Consider the following 20,189-nt stretch of genomic DNA (forward strand, 5'->3'; position numbering starts at 1 on the left):
AGCACAAGAAAAAAAATACAGCCTCGGGTCACTAGTAAACCCTATCAAATTACACCGCAATTTGAAAGCTAAAATGAAGTACTGCTCTTTATTCTTTGACACCTTGACTTAAAAAGCCTTACTTCCAGAACTGCATACACTGCCACCTTTGAACAGTTTATGAAATCCCACTGTCAAACTCCTGAAATTTCCTTGGAAATCATGTCACTTGGTGCTTTCCTGTCCTTGTAAACCCCAAACCCTCCCCACTTCTCCATCAAGCCAAACCCATAATCAAGTAAACATTTTGAAGAGTTTTCTTCTAAAGCCTTAGTCTTTTACAGATACCCTCGCAAAAAGCCTTCCCAGTTCCCTCTGCACATCATCTACCCCATCCTCTCATCTCTCAATACACCACTAAGTTGTATTTCTACTTGCAGCCATCCTTAAATGACCTTGGAAACATTGAATCCCATTGCCCCAGAGCGGTAAGTACATTCCACTGTTTCTTCAAATTTTTCAGGTTCAAATATTTGAGTTCCACAAAATAAACCTTGTTTCATGATTGTTCTGCTCCCTCCAGTGCAGGCTGCGGAAAACACGCACACTACTAAGGATTGAACCTAAGCCCAAAGCAGGACGTAAACTGCATAGTTCCCTACCTCAGAGAGGATCAGCATGATTCAAAACACTTGTGTATCACTAAAGCAGCATGCAACTATTAAAATATTATTCTCAGACTACATCCTGTTCCTCAGTTACCTAGTCCAGGCTAGTGTTTTTAAAATACACTCCACAAAAACAAACATTAACTCAAAAAGATCTACCAGAATGGCACTGCAACTTGCACATATACAACAATGCAAACAACAGAACCATGCTTTTCAACAACAGCATACACTCAAATAACAGACAACCAATCTATCAGAAATTATAAACAGACTGAAGCAACAAAGTAAATTATATCCACTGAAAACACAAACAGCTCTGTTGAGGGCTGGGTGAAAAAACATGCACCAGAAGGATGTAACTAGCAGCTCTGCTTAAACCCCTCCTCAAAGAAGGTGTGAAATGCATAAAGTTTTCAGAGAATCAACAGAGGAAACATTGAATTCTTTCATTAGGAAGAGTTTATCACAGTTCATGACAAAAACATGCAAGCACTGATGGGAAAAGTAGCTCTAAACAATGTGTAATTACACAGAAGACCAAACTCTGTTTGGTAAAGAACAATGACCTGAGGGAGCCCGATTTCTTCCCCAGCCCAGTCTTAATGGTAAGCGTCTCTTAAACAGGAAAGCCAATATGCTTATGAATTCACAGATGGGGTGAGGAAGGAGAGTCTCACTGCTGATGGACAACGTTAATTATAAAATGGGCTCAGACCCTGCGCAGGCAAAAAGAAGAGACTGCCCAAGGAGGGATGGAGCAATTCTCCCTTCAGTGAGACACACGGGATGAGGAGCAGAGGGCGAGTCTGTCCTTTGAAAGTGAAGCCATGGCTTTTATCACGACTGGATTTACCCTACAGCCTTGAAGTTGGGAGACCCAAGCAGTACCTCTCCACGGCTGCACAGCCTCAGCTGCACTGGCAGGTTTGTTAGGAAGGAAGCCAGAGGTGCCCCTGCTCAGCCCCTGCAGGGTGGGGCTCCTTCCCACAGCAGTGCTGGCCTTCCTGGCTCCGCACTTTCTGTCTTCCCTGGTGGATGATTTCTTATTTTGCTATCCACTAGCATTTGCAGAGGGAACTCAACTCATTCAGAAAGTCTTGCTTTGAATAAACTGTTAACAAACCACATATAGAAAAACATCATAAGAACGAACAAAAAGCAAAAACCTATATATATTCCAAATAAAAATTGGGCTCTGAATACATCTCTCCCTCTAGGCAATTATATGGGTAAATTAGGAACTGAACAAATGAAATAGTTATTGTCATCCCATTCCTGCAATAGAATTTTTCCTTAAACAGTAAATTTGAGTATTTAACATAATCTATCTGCAGAAAAATGCGAAAACTCAATAAATTTATGGAAATACATTTACCTAATAATATTTACCAAATGACACTGTTCCCTCTGCTGCTTGTACCAAACTCAGTCACAGAGACTAAGGACAGGTTTGCCTTATTAATACAGCTCTCTGCCTGTGTATTTTAAATACCTTAGAGCACAGTACCATCTGTGTGTATTCTACTAATGAGCTACTTCTTAGACTGAGGAAGGCCAGCCAGCCAACACCGATTACTCAGATGGAGACTGCCTAATTTTTAAGCAATTAATGAGCTCCTCTCTCGCTCTACACAGAAGCTTCCTCTGGTTAATTCTCCTGGCATGTTACAGCATATCCTATCCTAAAGAATGTTTCTCAAAGAAGAAAATAAAAAAGAGGAACACAACACAGCCCAGTGCAATTCCTTAGAGCAGAGCCCAAACCTCACGTGTGGGACACAAGCTTGAGAAGTCCCTGCTGGGACCACCCTGAGCAAGGGCTGCACCACTGCTTCCCAGCAAAGCCGAGACAGGGAACAGCAAGGATGCTCAGCCCTCTCACTCGCTCTAAACTGTTTGGGGCGCTAAGACACCTTTACTAACACCTCAAAGGACAGACTGGAAGAGACAGCAGCATGCTTATACAAGACCTTTGATGGTTTTTATTCCCACTCACCTCCCAGTCATTTGGAAAAATCTGACACTGACTATCACCAAGTGCTGCACAGCCCCACAGCTGGGGATCACCGGCCGTCGATGCTGCATGCTCAAGGATCACTGAACACTTCGCAAGATGACTGACTGCTCTCATCTCGTCCCTTATCTGTCTGATGTGATTTTTAAAAGGTGAGCCTTAAGGGGCTATTAGATTATGCAAAAATAGAATTCCCTCTCCTGCCACTAAAAAATATTCTTAATAACCTAAACAAAGTTTAAGGAGATCAGAATTACCTTTTATAGCTCCCTGCTGGAAAGGGCTGTAGTAAAGCACAGAGTGAGTATTAAATTATCTCAGTAATTACCTTGATAATGCACAACTTTCACGTGCACAACAAAACCATTAAAGGAGATCTGATTTTCACAAGTATATTACATGTCACGATTCTGAAAGGGCAGCCCTATGTTCAAGAAAGGATGTGCTTGTCTTGCACAAACCTGAAAAACATGCCAACTCCAATCATAGCAGTGAAAGTATTAGAGGGGAGAGCTTTCACCCAGCAGCCTCCAGCAAGCAACACACTTGCCTCCCTTGAGGATGCTCATATTTACACACCAATAAGAGAATTAATGTAACATTTCAACTTGGTTTGACATTACCGAGCCATTCTACAACCACATTGTGGAATTTGTATTTTTTAAGTTCTCATGACCAATGTACCCAGCATTTCACTGCTGGGTGGGGGTGGAAATTGTTCCAAAAGACAACAACTGATTATTATAGCACATCAAGGGTCTTCCTCACTACATGATAAAACAAGTTGGTGACATATTCTGCAAGGGACTTCACACAAGAGCATGCTGGACAACCAACTGTTTGCATGGGATCTGTGTCCTCCAGAGAAAGCCATCAATTACAGCTCTTTATGAAGGATGGCAAAAGGAACAGTTCATTTGTAGACATTTCTAAAACAGGATTTAATAAAGATCCTTTCTTCATCGGTTGAGCTTTACACTTTCCCTGTGTAAAGTCCACAACAGTTGCAGCCAGGCATCCCAGGTGGCTGGATTTAGATTTCATCTCTCATGCACTAAGTCAGAGGCATGTGTTGCAGTTGGAACAAAACCACTTGCAATAAACACTGAACGGTAAAGAGCAAATTTAACCACCCAATCCAGATGAAAAACAAAAAATCATAATGCTGTAAATAACATGATGTAAAGTCATGGTGAATAAGAATTATGTTGACCTACATCAGAAGGCAGCCAAAAAGCTTCAGCTTTCAATCTGCTCCAAAAAAGCTGACATACTCCACTCCTAAGTGCAGTTTCCAGTGTAGTCCCCTGATTTGCCTAAAATTACAGATGTCATTTTGAATAGAAATATTACATCCAAAGTGTCATTAGTGATACACATCCTAATTTATTTCCTTATTCTTGATTGTCTAAAACCACCCCACTATGCACACCTCTTTGGCTTTATACAATGGGACAAGATTTTCAAGGTCACATCAAAAACGAGTAATAAATTCAAGGGCTCAAATTTACAATAATGATCATCTTGGCTTGAGTTTCAAATTTGCTTTTCTAAACCACAAGCACCAGAACAAACAGGCTTCAGAAATACTTCAAAATTGGTTTATTTTCTAAACAAAACATACTCTGTAATAGCACCCTGCAACTACAGAGGAAGAAGCAGGTCCAGAAGGTGGTCCCCCTTCACCAGGGAGGTCTGCCAGCGGGCAGTGCTGATGGCTGCAGATCCACCTCCAACCTGGGAACTGAGGAAAGCCTGCAGGATGACCTAGCTCCAAAGTGCTCTCACTCTCTCAGTTTTCAGATCTCCTCTGCAGGCAACCCAAGAGATTTGACTTGGCCAGCTGCTTCCCAGCAGGGAATCCCAGAAACAGTAGGGTCCTGACCACTATGTGTTCAAAGGCTTCCAGTTTCTTCATCCAACATCCATGTGAATGACATCAGAAGTCCTAGCATTCAGCTGCAACTCTTGAATGCCCCAGAGATACAGAGCCTGGGAATAACCCTGCCTTTGATTCACATTCAAGCAGTTTTCCATTGCTTATTAAATGTATCCATCTCAGGGAATTTACTTTTCAAAATGAAATTGTGTCACTGGAAAAGAAATTCTGATGAGCCCTATTCTGCAGAATGTGATTATATTTCTGCATTTTACCATTAGCTTAAAGACACCAGAACAATTATATCTCACATGACTCTTCCCCTTCCAGGCCCACCCACATATATGTTTTGCTGAACATGTAAGACAACAAAAGCATGCATGAAGTGGCTCTGCACATTGATCCAAATAACCTTAGGATCACAGAGTGCATCAGCAAAACAAAAACATAATGCTTAAATCCAAGAACAAACAATTCCTGTTGTCCTGTGAAAAATCTGATCTGCTATATGAACATCAGTCTTCACAGATATTAAGTCACTCCTATCTTCAAAATACCAGACAACATCCACTAACTCTCAAATAATAAAAAATAAATTTAAAAAGATAAGTCTATGAGACAACTTTGCACTCAAATTTTTGTATGTATTTGTACAGTGAGATGATAGGACCAGCATTTCTTTAAACAAACATGAACATCTGGGTAGACTATACACTGAGGTATCCTCAGATAGTTATTTTAAACTATTCACACATCTGATGACAGAACTCCAGTTCCTGGTATTGCTGAAAATCTAAAGGCAGCTACTAGGTAAGCAGAGATGGAGCCCAGAGTGGCTCAAATGCAGCTGACTGCCTGTAGAGTCACTGCAGTGTGCGCTCAACAGATGTTCTTTAGGCCAGAGGAGTAAATATATACACAGTTTTCTATAAACTTGGTTACCCAAGAGACTTGACTGGCATATCCAAGGCTCATGGTCCCTCAGGTATTCCATATGCCATTTTACAGTCTTAAGTGTTTTTCTTCTGCATCCCCCACTACGCACTGGGGGGACAGCTTGCAGCCAAGGCACACAACAGTCTTGTAACATCAAAAGGCAAAAGCTCTTAGCCTAAAACTAGTGCACAAAACCTAGTACAGCAGAATCTCTCTCCTCTTCCTCCTCCATTTCTAGCAACACATCACCTTATCTTCTACTGAAAAATAACAGAAGTTACAAACGCTTTTCCCTAGAACATGTATCCAAGGGCATAAAAGCACTTTCTAAGCACATGCTTATTTTAGCCTCAAAACTTCTCTAGGAGGTAGCACTGGTTTCCTCGTCCTTGCCTAAGGCAACATCAACTTAACAGAACAGAGGGAAACATTTTATTTGTGTTATTCCTCCACATCACCTTCAATGTGCTGGGCAACCTGAACATTGCTTCACCTCTGGATTATTTTCTACCATCTATAAAATGGGAATAACGATGATGCAAACATTAGAGACAAAAAGCACTTGTATTAAATATTATGGTAGCAGATGTTTACTAAAAACACCAAATAGTCCCATGAGACACTAAAAAAAAAAGCAACCCTGCCAAGGCAACAAAGCACAATTAGAATACTGAAAGTCAAACAAATACTACTGCCATCATGTTTCATGACCTCTACTACACGGCTCTAACAAAGGTTTAAACTGTACACATGGTTACTGGGTGCCTAAACAGCTCTACATCCCCCAGACACAAGCAAGCGTGACATAGAAAATACTGTACTTCTAACATTAGAAGGGAATTTGGGAACTTAGGCTTTCCCTTTTGCCCTGGTTCAAGCCTGTTCACTGAAAGGGCAGCTAAATTCATCAGGGGTACCACTTTCCCTGATGACGCCTCCTGCCCCAGAGGGGCTGGTACGTCATGTTAGCATTCAAGGTCTGATGCAGGTTCCCATTCCTCCCACTTCATTACAGCAACAGAAATGAGACAGCCAGATACAAACAAAAGGCACATGCCAGGTACTGCTATTGCCTCCAGTTTCTTTACTAAAAACCAGTGAACAACACTTACAGCTGCCTAGATCAAATGATCTACTTATTCAATTTCTATTTCATTTCTCATCTGGAATAATGGATACAGAAATCTCAGTAGATACCTTTTAAAGGAATACTGATCCCTCAAAGATGCAAACCAACTGTATCTGTCTTAAATTGAAGCGTCAACATCCCTTTCTCAAAAAAAAAAGAAAAAAGAGACTGGGAGTGAGTTTCCATAGGTCATATGCAGAACAACAGAGCTATGGTTTTGTCAGCCTCAAAGGTGGAGAAGGTTTAAAACAAGTCAAGCTAACAGAAATACCCCCAGGCTGCCTCCCTTCCTGCCTCCAATGAGAGACCACACGGGGGTGGGAGGGGACACAAGCAAAAAGGAACTGATGGCAGAGGACAGTGAGCACTGGCAGCCTGGTTACCATGTCTCCAAAAATCAAAGTGCTCAGGTCAGAAGCTTAACTTAGATTAAAGTCTCTGTCTTCAGCAGCAGAGCTGTATGTTTTCGTATCAGTATGTATTATATGTACTAAGCATGCTTCTTGAAGGAAATAATCAATTGGATTTGAAAGGGTTAGAGATTAATAAAGTGATAAAATGTACATTCTAGAGGTGACACTGCAGCTCAGATCAATTTTGCTTTCAAATCATAGGCAATAATTTATACTTTAGCGAGTTATAAAGTACTACAACAATCTCATGCAAGGCTATATACTAACGTTTGCACATACAGGCACTGCACTAAAAAGAATTCCTTCTTCACAGGTCAACAACTTGAAATACTTAACTCTGCACCTCCTGAAAAAGGAAACCTCTAATGTTTCCTTTATTATTTGCAAAACCAACTTCTCCAAACTTAAATGCCAAAAAATAACCAAAAATGCATCTTAATTCTCCTTTCTCTCATAGTGATCCCGGCATCTCCTACCTCACAATTTTACTACTTGCTGCTTTCACAGCTACATTCGAGGAGAAAACAAGTAAAAAAGTTTCTGATACAATGTGTCACAGGGACTAGCGATTTATAACTGAAATGCACTTCAAGAAGCAAGGTTCTGAAAGTAAAGTAGAAAAAGTTCTTTAAATTCAGTGGACAGAGATATGAGAATGTGTATTAATATTCATACTTAGTTCAATCTAAGGAGCCTGATTTACATTCCTTCAAATATATACAGCAGTCTGTAAAACTTGCCTTAAGCACATATTCAGGTTACAAAAACCTAAGCACGCTTCAGAATTGACCCAAATCTAAGCCATTACATCACAGATTCCCTACAGCTCCTGTAAGTCCATATCCCCCCAAGTTACTTCCTAGCCTCTGCATCACCAACCAATGTCCCAAACTGAGCAGACGTTCATCTCTAGGGCTAGGGAACATGCTGAGCTTGAAGACTGTGTTCCAGGTAAGTTTGCGGCTGTATTACTTATAATTTCATTTGAACATTAGGTGAGACAGACCTTCCAAAAATATTTTCACAAACAAGATGAAAAACAAGACGTGCCAGGACAACTTTCCCTGTCCCTCAGGACACTAAGTTTCAGAGTAAGAACACAAACCTAAAACTCACACTTCAGTAGAAATACTGAAATTAAGATTTCGCTTTAAATTTATATTTAGGGTCTTAAAGAAAACAAAGAGAAGACACCTCGATACATTAGTTTTTTCATGTGAAAAAAAACATTTTGGGGAGGTAAAAAAGTATTATTCAGTTAAAAGCATAGAGCTGGAAGATTTCTCAGTCATAACAGTATGTCTACTAGAGGTTCAGATAGTATTAATAAAGTCTTACATGCTGCAGCTAGATGTAGAACAGATATCCAAACCGCTAACATGATGCCCACTGCAAAAGTGGAAGATTATAGATTTTTAACTGAGGAAATGACATTTCTTTCATGCTTTGCTTGCTTCCCACTATCCCTAAAGAACCTACCTTTGTGATTTACTGCAGTTTGGAACAATTTAATTGTGTTCATTTATTTTATTCAGACACAGCTGCGGTTTCCCTTTTGGGAAAGGAATCTAGCTTTAATATTTAAGTATCAGCTCAATATTTTAATTGTTTTAATTATACATGAACTCATTTTAAACTAGTGTAATAGCTAAAAATTTGAGTGTTTAAATAAGTTCAATATTTAAATCCTGTCAGGTTGAGGTCACTAAAAAAAAAACCCCAAACCTCTAGCAGATTATTTCTTGTTGTTCTCTGTGCATCTCCCTTCCTCCCCACCAACAGACTGTCTAAATGCTGCCAGCTGTCAACCAGATAGGTCTGTCTAGCTGCAGTGCCACTTTCTGTCTAGAGAGGAAACCAAGGCTGAGTCTCCCCTAACGAGGTGCACAGACTACCAGTGCTTCACAGCTTACTTGCTGGTAGCCCCCCGAGACCTGACTGAGCACGGGAGCCTGGCTCCTCGCTTCCCGCTGATCCAAACTGAACAGATGGAGATCAGCCGTGAACCCGTGAGCAAACATGACCGTATGCAAGAGGGACTGTACATTCCTGCACTGATGACAGCTTAGAACAGCAGTTATCTCAATTTTTTGTTTGTTTGTTGGAGGTGTGAATAACTTAACATCTTCTGGGAGAAGTAAGAGATTAGTGTGCACTGATTAGTGTAGCCAAGCTCCTATTTCCTCTAGGACTGCACATTATTTGCAGGAAGTAAAAGCTGAAAGCCTCCTTTGCACCTCTCATATCTCAGAAATTGGGAGGGCTTATAGCCGTGCATTTTAAATCAGGGCAAGAAGTCAGCTCTTCAGGCAGATGCAATTGCAAACAAAAAGCAAATGGAGCTGTGAGTGCTTATCCTGCTGCTCCTCTAAGGGCCCACTCCAGCAGGAGCAATGGACTTTTAATTGTTGGGCTCCTCTAGGATACCCCACTCCAGACACAAATCCATGAATCACCTCTGAAGTACGAAAACCTCCACCTCCATGTACGTCGTGGCTTTCATGGCCAAAGTGATCAGGCAACACTAGAGGAAGATTGAGCAGAGAAGGGAGCAGAGGGAAATCCTAAGCTAGAGCAGCAACAACTAGTAGGAAAGCAAAGGGCTCCTGAAACACCTATAGCAGACTACAATAAGTTGTTGCATGACGTTTAAAGGCACAAAATATCAACCCAATAAGTTTTAAATGAATGTGTTAAAGCACTATGTCACAGCCACTACAACACAAGACTATTTGGCTATGGCCATACACAGCAAGGCGTGATGCTGTCAAGCCCTCTCTCTCCCAAGCCATGGGTGACAAAGTTGGATGCAGGTAGAGAGTGATGGGGTGGGTGAGAGATCAGAGACACACTCGCTCCTCTGGCACATGACTGCCTTTTGGGTGGTCCCAAGATGAAGAGGAAGAGAAGGAAGGCCAGAATACCAGAGCACATCCATCTGACATACTACAGCGCAGACACAAGACTCAGGCTCTGTAGCTTGGGGAACATACCAGTGCCAGGCCTGAGCTAATTAAGCCCTGTTAACCTGCAGAAAGACTACTACCAGCTTTGCAGCCTTGTAGAAACCTTGGGAATGTCTGCCCATGCTCCTTCACACAAGGTTGGCATGCCCTCTGGAGCCCTAGCATGCTGAGACAGGGTATTTCAGCTCAGCAGATAAATACAGCAACAATAAATGGCATCAATTATTCACTAATGGAATTATGTCTAGTAAGTCAAACTGAATCTATAATCTGAAAAATCTTTTACTGAAAAATTGCAATGATGTTTTAATTGGTTTTATATTCCCTGCTATGATTATTCAAAGCACTATATATAAAGGACTTGGGAAAAGAAGTCGATCAGATTAAAAGGAAATCACCTACCAGCTGGGAACCTAGCAGCTCCCACATCCTCCATTTATTTGTATAACCTCCACCTGTAAAATACCCTTTTTAGGGTATTGCTAAGGCTGCAGTCCCAGCATTAGCTGTTTGCTCAGTTTTACTTCTTAAAGCAGGCAAAAAGGACAACCTGCAGCTTACAAAAAAAGCTACTTAATATTAAGAAATGCTTGTGAAACCTAAGTCAACATTACATTCACACAAATGCTTGAGGCAAACTGTTCTGTTCCCACCACAAACAGCAATCATTACTCTATAGACATGACAGATTTCTTCTGGAGCATCTGGAAGTTGCTGCCTGTAACGAAGAATCTGACTAGCATAATTAAATTAGCTCACCCATTTTAATTATTTTGGCACCACATCTCAAGTGAGAAGCAGCCAAACAAATCTGTCTTGCTACAAGTTTCTATGTCAGTTTTGCAGCATTGCAAGGTACTCTAAAACCTATCTGTAGCCCTCACGTGCATTCCTCGTCTTCTCCAAACGGAAATATGGGACCTGAATCTATAACAGAGGGCAAGTAAAGGACATGAGACAAATCTTTCAGTTCTGTTTTTCTCTCCCCTTCCATGAGGACTGTTCCGCAAACTTTAATTCTATGCTTGCAACTGCAGCACCATTTCATCACCTTCTGTTTGACATCTCGGATCCTCCACTCCTGACCTCTAATGACTTTTGCCTGTTGTCCAGACCCTGTGTACTGTCTGCATTTGCTGTCTGAAGTTCTCATCCTCAACTTTCTCCCCTTGGGTTTCCATTCCTCGGCTTCGAAGGAATATTTTCCCACCAGCCTCTGAAGATGCCTTCCTAGCCAAACCCCATTACCTTTACGGCAACTCCAGTTTCACTGCAAATGCCCTTCTGGACATTCTGCCCCCTGTTTTGACTGCCTTGGTTTTAGTGATGCCTTTGCATTACCTGAAGACAACACCTCAACTTCTCATTGCTCCACCACAAGTCCTCTTCAACTCAGCTCTTTAGACTCTCTCTACGCCTTAAACAAGATATATTCTATTATGTGATATCACACACATTCTAGTCAACTTCATAATTGCTCTTGTACTTAACACTAATCACAATTCTGGCCATTCATGCAATAATTCCTCATATAGCTTGGAAAAATACCAGTCTGCATAAGTCAGCAAAGCCACCAATACCCTGATTTTGCTGGTTTATTGCCCACGTAGCCCAAATCTGTCTTTATCATCAGTGTCAGCACTTCCATGCACTGATTTGCACTGTTCCACATAACTGTCTCCACGATTTTCCTTCCCCTTTAACAGATGCTTACCAGCTTAGTTGTCCCCATACCAAGAGCCAGCAAGACCCAAGACTACAACATCCATTCAGAACACTGCTGCAGAGGTCCTGTCCACAGGGTGTCATTTGGGCAACCCATCCACTCCCCTCCTCGCTCTTGTCTGCAGCTAAAACAGTCTTCCTGCTTTCCAACATCCTGCTGTTTACACTGCAGCGCAGCTGCCCACAAATAACCATTAAATTACTTTCCCCATCCCACTCTCCTTTACCAAGACACCAGTAAAAAAACATCCTGAACTACAGCACCAGCACACTACAGCTACTGTCACCCCATTGAGCAACACGGCCTCATTGTTTCTTCATGCATTTGCCTAGCTGCCTTCATCCACTATCTTTGATCTTCAACTTAAACAGCAATACAAATAGTTAAAATTCAGAAGCCTCTGCAGCATCTGTTCCTTCACAACACATAACATTTAGTGAAGCTCCAAGGAATCAAACAACAGCCCTTCATACCTAAAGACCCCTTTCAGAAAGGGAGTCAAATTATCAATTTTGCTCCAAGTGCTGAAATCACAGAAACAGAAAATGTATTTCGCACACAACGTAGTGGAAAAAGGGGAAAATAAATCAATAGGTTGCTCCACACAGCAACCTAAAAATCAGCATGTATGACAGAATGAATATTGACGGTGAAAACCGACTACATGATCCTCTACTTGCAAAGAAACTACAATTTTACTTTATGCACATTTTTCCCCTTCATCTTATACTCAACATAGACCAACTCAATCAAATGAAAAGAAAAAGAACCACCTATTCACTAGTGGGTTATATTTAGCAATAGACAATCTAACATATTAAAGCATTTTTCCCACCAGTACTCAACCTGAACTGATAATGTCAACAGCTGCCAATAACACAAGACATTCTGCAGAGTCAAAGAAAGCAGATTGGGAAAAAAAAAACTCTAAAATATAATTAAAGGTAAACTACCAGCTGAATGATGCTATAACCACAGGCATGTTACTTCTACAGATGTGTACTTCTGATAAAGGAAATGCAAAGGCCACTCCTTGCAGCCAGGTGGTGTTGCCTGGCATCAGTGAATCAAAGCTGCTCAATTATACAGATTATGGATCTCATAGGGTTTCCCATCCAGGCCATTAATAGCAGTTTTGAAATAACAAGAACACCATCGCCCTTAGCAGAGTTTATATCTAGCTCCACTGTAGCCAAATCCTGATACCCATGACTGCTCTCACAGGGCAAACAGGGCTCAGGGTACAACCACCACAACAAAAGGCTGTAGACTAGTTCGATTTAGCAACATCCATTTATACTTTCTAGCCCAGCAGAAAGAATTCAACCGAGTATACGGTGGTTCCCAGAGTAACGCTTCCTAGCCTGGGATGTGACATCTAATTCTTTATAATAGATGGACTGACAACTTTTCCCCTCCGTTCCCAAGCAATGCAGAAATTAAACTTAAAACTGGCCACACCAACTAAAGTCAGTCATTTCTGTTTGTACCTGCATTGCTAAAAGTGTTGGCTGAAGACACTGAGGACAGTAAGATCAATGGAAGCCCTCACACTTGTATGTATAGCACACAACCAGTGGAGAAAAATGTTAAGTTAACACGCAAGTTTAAAAGCACAACATTTATCCTGCATCAGTTACCTGCCCACATACACAAGGCTCTAGAAGACTAACACTGTGCAACACTGCAGCTAACCGACTTGTCTGCCGAAAGTCCCTCCAAACTCACAGCTTACTTGAAAAAGGCAAACAGTCTCATGAAGTCACCCCCAAGGGGGCAGAGCTGCACAGACTAGCAGTCACTTCAGGCTCTAATATAGATGAAACATTATCCAGATCAACTGTCTATCCTGGAATTAGATACTGTAATGCTTCTTTGAAGTGTTCTGTTACTATTAGTGCGTTTCAAAAGCAGGTGTAAACATAAACCAATTCCCACTCCCTTCCACTGCCAGAATAATCAGAGATTATCTACCCAGGAAAGCTCTTCCCAGTTAACCCTATATATGATCACACATATGGCTGGCATGACTTTTTGGAAGATGCCCTTCCAATGTACAAAAAACATCATCCGGACTTAAAAGTCACCACAAACCACATCTACAGTTAAGAAAACCCCTTAGCATGAGTAAAAGATTGGATGTTAAAACAATGGCAAAGTCATTATTGCCTTCGTGGGTTTTCAATCAGACCTTGTCTTTTTTATTATTATTATTAATAAAAGAAAACATAAGGACACTTTTGAATAGCTTAAAGTCACATCAACAGAACATTATAGTGAAAAAATTCATCCTGTAACATCTGGCAAGCAAACCATGTTGGTTATGACTTTTTTTTTGTTTTCCAGAAGAGAACAAGTATATATGCAAAATAAAAAGCAGCCATCTAAAACGCTTGATTGCGCAAGCACTAGGTCCAGATTCAAAGGAAAAATAGTTTTCTGTGACTTACCAGAATTTCTCTTTGACACGAGCTTCAAATTCATGCTGACTACAGTACAGATCACAAGAACCAAGGGAACAAGAGGCTTCATCTTTCACTTTCCGTGACAGCTGAAATGCAAACATAGTATGAAGTCTGAATCACAGCTCTTCACTACAACAAAGCAGCAGCTACAGTTAAACATTTCTCAAAAAGCCATTACAGGGCAATGGCTTAATCTACTGACTTCTGGGTTTATTTTTATGCAGAGGTAGGAAAACATAATGGTTCAAAGTAACTGTCTATGAATAATTTATCTCTGACTATCATGCAAACAGGTTGTGTTTTTTACATGACACTTTGAAAATATTATTTTTCTTAAAAAAACCTCAAGACTTAACTGTTTATTTAAAATAGTATGGGTCTAATCTGGCAGATTTTTGTATGTTATTTAAGGCTGGAGACCCTGATGGTCATGAGTAGTTTTGTCTCATGCAGACAGACCACATGCTAAAAAAAACTTAACATTGTTCAGGAAAACACAGAGAGTAGGTTATTCATGCAATTTCTCTTAGCAACCTTGTTTTCCCACTGGTGACCTTGTAAAAGCTCCTACAATGAATTAATGCTATTCCAGAGATTTCTTCTGTAAAATGAGGTAAACACAGGTGAACAAAATTCAGAAATCAATGAATGCAGGTCTCAGGATTCTTATTAAAAAGATAAAATTAGTCTCTCCTGTGAACTTTACTACTGACTTTATATTAAGTACATTTTTAAAAAAAAGCAAAAATCTAATAAAAATTTGTATTTTTAATTTTATATAATTACCAGAACTAATTGTATATTCATTTACAAGATCGTTCAAGAAAACATAGCAAGAGCAAACTGAGGCTTCTTATCTGCACTTAAAAACAGGTAGAATGAATCTGAACTCAGCAAAGCCCATATCTCTCTCTCCTTCTGAAAGAGATATACTTAATTATAAGCTAGAGTCCTCAAATATATGCTTAGCTTGAAGTCACAGGCCTTTAGGTGGCTTGGTATATTTAGACTCCAGGAATTCAACTCTGTATCAGATACAGACTTTAGATCAGGACACTTTTTCTCAGATAAAGAGAGCAGTCATCGAAATCAGAATGAAATTATAATTTGCACCAAAAGATTCAGCAAACATTTTATAGCAGTTTATTTTAAACAGAAACACAAGAAACTACCACAAAACGAAGGCCAACAAAACCTTAAATGCTTACTGCATCCGCCTGCCCAGCCCGCTCAGAGGCACCCTCAGCTTCGGGGCCAACCAGCCCAGACCCCTGCAGCTCTGAACATTTGCCCAATGTGATAAACCAGCAAGAGGGTAAAATGTCCTGCAGTTCGCTGAAAATTATTCAGTTTAATTTGAGTTTATTACATCAAATATTCTTCCCCTGTAATTTTACTACCAGCCTACTGTTGTGTGAAGAAAATGTAAGGAACCATGTATAATCTTTTACACAATGGCAATTATGCTGCTATTCAATTATTTCAAAATTGCCACTTACAGCTGAAGTTTCCCCCCTCTCCCCTTACTGTACTGCGAGCTACAAATAGGCAGTGGATGTTTTTCCCCCCAGAATTTTATGTTCCCGGGGGCACTTTATGCCTATTGATTCCCCACGGTAACGACGCTAAAGGAGTTTTCAAGGAATAATATGCGCTGAAGGCTGCCTGACAGTGGTTAATGGCAGAATTAGTATTCATTCTTCCTTAACCTCTCCTTGGAGTACCAAAATCCTAAAACAAGCAAGGCCATCTTGACAAGAGAGCTTTAAAAAAAGTAATTGAACTAAATCTTTTGACAGATAATTGTAATGATGATGATTTGCTAGAATGATTTTCAAGTGTAGCTTTGCAAATTACTTTCTCCACTTTCCTCCCTTCAGTTGTTACAGCTGAAGTATGTAACTCCTAGGTCTTTCTTCATGTGCGTCCCTCCATCCCCACCCCAAATGAGCTATGCTGCATTAAATACACTTAAAAATTCAAAGCAACTTCTGCCAGTCAACATTCATGCTGAAGATAGGTGAAAATTCTTGGCTCTGTCAGCATTGATAGGAGTTTTGCTTTTTGAAGCCCTGGCCTCACCAAGTCATTCTCTGTTGCCTGCAAAAACCAGGAAAACACAGCAGGAAAAGGGCAAGAAACTACTCCACCACCCAGCCATTCACAACCTGGCCCAGAGCCTCAGCTTGTCACATCTGTTACAACACCATTGAAGCTGGCATGAAAATAGACATCAGAGTTTGAGGCGTCACCTTCACCATCCTAGACATCTAACAAGAAGAAGGTAGGATCAGCCACACCATTACGACCAGTGGGTCAGCTGGTTAGTGTCCTGAGACAGCACACAGCTATAGACAACAAGGCTGCTCAAACTGCCATACCATAAATGATTTTTTTTAAACATAAAATTTGACAAAGAATGCCGGGTACAGGATAAGAGTCAAGCAGTGAGAAGAGGGAAGGTTGGTATGTGTCCAGGAAATGTCTCTAAATTTGCTCAGAAGGAGATTTCTGGGGCTTAGCCTGCCAAGACTCCCATCGTGTTTCACAATGGGACCAGTCTTACCAGTCCCTCCTCCGGGCCATTTGCTCACCTGTCAGGCAGTGGGATGGACTCAAGACAGGCCTATGCTAGACCTACTAGCACTCTGGAAATGAATGAGTGGGGCAGTGTCTATGATCTGATGAAGAACATGAATAAAACTGTGCTAGCTTGAAGAGATATGAGATGAGATAAACCAGTTAGCATTCAATACCATTTCTCTATAATCAAGGCGTTTTCCTCCCAGCAGGGCTGATTTTGTCATTTGACAAACTTTCCCTTCACAGGCACTGAGCAGCATTTCCCTGAGGAGCTGCTTACTCTGATGCTGCTGACTCCAAGCAGCTGTGAGTCAGGGCTCACAGCTATAACAAGAAGCTAGTACTCTGCTGGGTACCCCTCACAAGAAGGGGTCTGAGTTCATTCCAAGAAGAGGAGATAATTCCAAGAAGAGTGAAAAAGACATCTTACTTAATAAGGATATAGAAATTCCAATTACAGCTAACTTGCCCAAGATCACCGAGAGGAGGGAAGAGAAACACAGAATAAAGTGCTTATTCAGAAGGCTGAAACAATCACTAGACAAGTTAATCCAGGCCTTGTTGCTTGTTGTGACCTGCCAGGTTGCATTTGTATTGAGGTAAATACAGGGAGGTTGCTACCATCAGAGGGAGAAATGTAGGAGAAGCAAGATTTCATCTCAATCATTCCACTGCTATCAAGGCCAGCCCTTCCCTCTTCATTCCATTTGATGCTACAGACCACAGCCTTCAGGCAGCTTTCCCAGTCTACTGTAAGTACCCAGCAACTACAAGGTGACCAGGCTGCAATGCAGCATAAATTCTGTTCTTCTAAGAGAAACCCTGACTCCCATATGATGCCTAATGCCCTTCACCTGTGTTGACAAACGTAGTTCTTTCTTCAGGGTCCTCGGAAGACAGGGCCTGGCAAATAGAGTCCCACTTTCTTCAGTACTGCCTGCTGTCCTTCCAGCACCCACTTCAGCTCACGTAGCTTCCCAGGTGCAAAAGAATTTCAACTAACAAGGTTAGAAAAAGCCACTTAGAAAAAAGAAAGAAACTGGAGCATTAATATTCTGCAGAAAACCCAGCACTGAGATTCCCAAGTTCCTGCTTTAAACATAATTTTGTTTTACTCTAATTTCTACCATGAGCTTTGTTTATGCAGTGTTCCTTTTTAAGGCAAAGCCAGAAAAGTGGTCCATGTGTCCACTCAGACACACATCTGTGGACAGACTGATTTGCTGACACACCGTGAGGCTCTGTAGGTTCTGATTTCTCCACAGAAGCTGCAATGCAGAAGGTGCTCATTAAAGAAAGCGGCCCACCTCTTTAGTGGTTTCAAATTGTCAGGTTTTGTTGCTCAGAAATCTCACAGAAATAAATCAGTTTTCACCCCACACAGAAAGGATGAAATGGCAACAGTAATTCTTTTGTTGTCTTTACAGTATGCTAGATGGTGACTTCTGTTCATTTCTTTTCAAACCACTTCCCCACTCCACTTCTTAAGGCTTTGAATTTTAATATGAACTCTCTCTCAGGTCTTCTCTTCTTTTGCCAACATGCCACACTTTGAGCTGTTTATTACTGAAAGATTTTCAGTCTACATAATATGCTGGATGGAAATAATCCTCTGTGGGCACCACTCCCTTTTTGTTGATACCTCAAACACAAACAAAACAATATTAAAGATGAGAGATCCATGCCAGTGCAAATAACGTATCTTCAGCTCTACTTGATATGGGTCATGAAGTGTTCTTCGCTCTGTTGCTCAATGAGCATCAAAGAATATTTCATTTTGCCTAATTCACTGTGCATCTTCACCATGATAACCAGCCACTTAAGTTGTCTAAATATGCAATGAGCATTAATGCTACAAGTCAGTGTGCATTCAGCATTCGTCTTGCTGGATTTGAGCTTCCATTGGGCTCAGATCCTAAACTCAAAGAACTAAATTCACATCTGGCTAACTCTCCTTGTTCAGCTGAAATGCTATAAAAAGTTTAAAACTGAGGCAAGCACGGAGGGGACCTGGCAGTGTTTGTGTTGCATGAACTGAAAGTAACCAGCAACAATGAGACAACATCTAAAATGTCTGGGATTATTACTGGCTCAACAGTACATCAGCAACATGAGAGCAATACTACAAGGAAAGACCAAGGTATCGTCCTGAGGAGGCAAAGGGAATCACAACTAAATACACAGAGCACCTGACAAGGTCACAACACCAATCTGTAATGATTACTCCAAAGGCCGCATGTCTGGGTGCAAAAGAAAAGGAACAAACTGTAAAACTCACAGATCTTTTGTGATGTGAAGGGGGTAAAGCTCAGAATCTCATCAGTTATTTCAGAAGAAACAAAGAGCATCACCCCTTAGGTGTGGTCTTGCTTGAAAGACTGTAATGCTTCCATTAAAAAGTTAAATACCTTCCAAATGGCAACCATAGAAGATATCAAGAGCAGCACCTTAAAGCTTCAAAAGGCATCTTAAAGTAAAACACCAAACGCAAAAAACAGGCTTCAGTGGCAGTCACAAAAGAAAATTACCATGGGTGGCCTCCACACAATAACTTCTCCCATTAACATTTCTGGCTGCAAAGAATAGAAGTGATTTTAGTCATGTTAAAGTGGCAATCAGACTCGACCCTATGAGCAAACTGCTGGTTTGCCCTGTAGAAAGAAAACCCTGTGAGCATGAACAGAAGAACCTTTTCCTGCAAGAACTTTCCAATCCAACAGCTGCCTAAAATAGTGCTCATTTGTGGCAAAAAAAAAAAAAAAAAAAAAGAAGAGCAGGAAATGGAAAAATCCCCTGAAATATTCCAAATACAGATAAAGATTCCAATATCTATAGGATCAAAATGCAGATAAAGATTCCAGTATCTATAGGATCAAAATGCTAAACAGAGGAGTTAGTGATGAACATATGATACAGGCACTCACCTAAATCTCCACTAAGAAAACTCAAGAAAAACCTGAGCAGCCCATCTTAACAGACTGATGAACCAGAAGGACTAGAACTACTCGGCACTGATTAGCAGATTGAGTACTATCAGCTCGCACTGCACACTGACCTCAATTCCCTAAGCGACTCACTCACACTGAATTCAAGTTCATTATATCTTCAAATTGGATTTTAAATCCGTGAATTGTACTCTTCCCTTATTGCAGCAACCCCTGAACTTGGAAATGCAGAAAGCAACTGTAAGGAGGAACAAGAAAAACAACACAGGAGTGGGAAAGTTAGCTATTATTTTTTAAGCCTCACGCCCAGCTGCACCATTAATGATGTACTGATTCAGCACTATCCTGGATTCTACAGAGAACTTTTGTTCCAGCCTTAACTTTGCAATATTCTAACTACACATCCCAGGATATATATGCTATGCTTGTCCAGTATCACAGCTTTTAAATTTTGAGCAGTCCAGGCCTTTTATAGACATCCAA

The 20,189-nt window shown here is 40.8% G+C and overlaps 2 protein-coding genes across 9 annotated transcripts in view; one reads left to right on the plus strand and one right to left on the minus strand.

Annotated features, from left to right (window-relative positions):
• Positions 1–20,189, minus strand: part of IL1RAPL2 (interleukin 1 receptor accessory protein like 2) — a 395,107-nt gene that overhangs the window by 368,055 nt on the left and 6,863 nt on the right. For 6 of the 8 annotated variants that reach the window (XM_064463223.1, XM_064463224.1, XM_064463227.1 and 3 more), the window contains exon 2: positions 14,164–14,264. In XM_064463223.1, the coding sequence (XP_064319293.1) occupies positions 14,164–14,245 (82 nt within the window). In that variant the 5' untranslated portion in view covers positions 14,246–14,264. Of the gene's footprint in view, positions 1–14,163; positions 14,265–20,189 lie in introns of those variants that run through there. The other 2 variants (XM_064463225.1, XM_064463228.1) reach the window with 2 other exon arrangements.
• The window catches only part of COMMD5 (COMM domain containing 5), a 191,457-nt gene that overhangs the window by 15,615 nt on the left and 155,653 nt on the right, over positions 1–20,189 (plus strand). The window lies entirely within an intron of this gene.

This window comes from Phalacrocorax carbo, chromosome 11 (genome assembly GCF_963921805.1).
Source record: "Phalacrocorax carbo chromosome 11, bPhaCar2.1, whole genome shotgun sequence".
NCBI classification, from domain to species: Eukaryota; Metazoa; Chordata; class Aves; order Suliformes; family Phalacrocoracidae; genus Phalacrocorax; species Phalacrocorax carbo.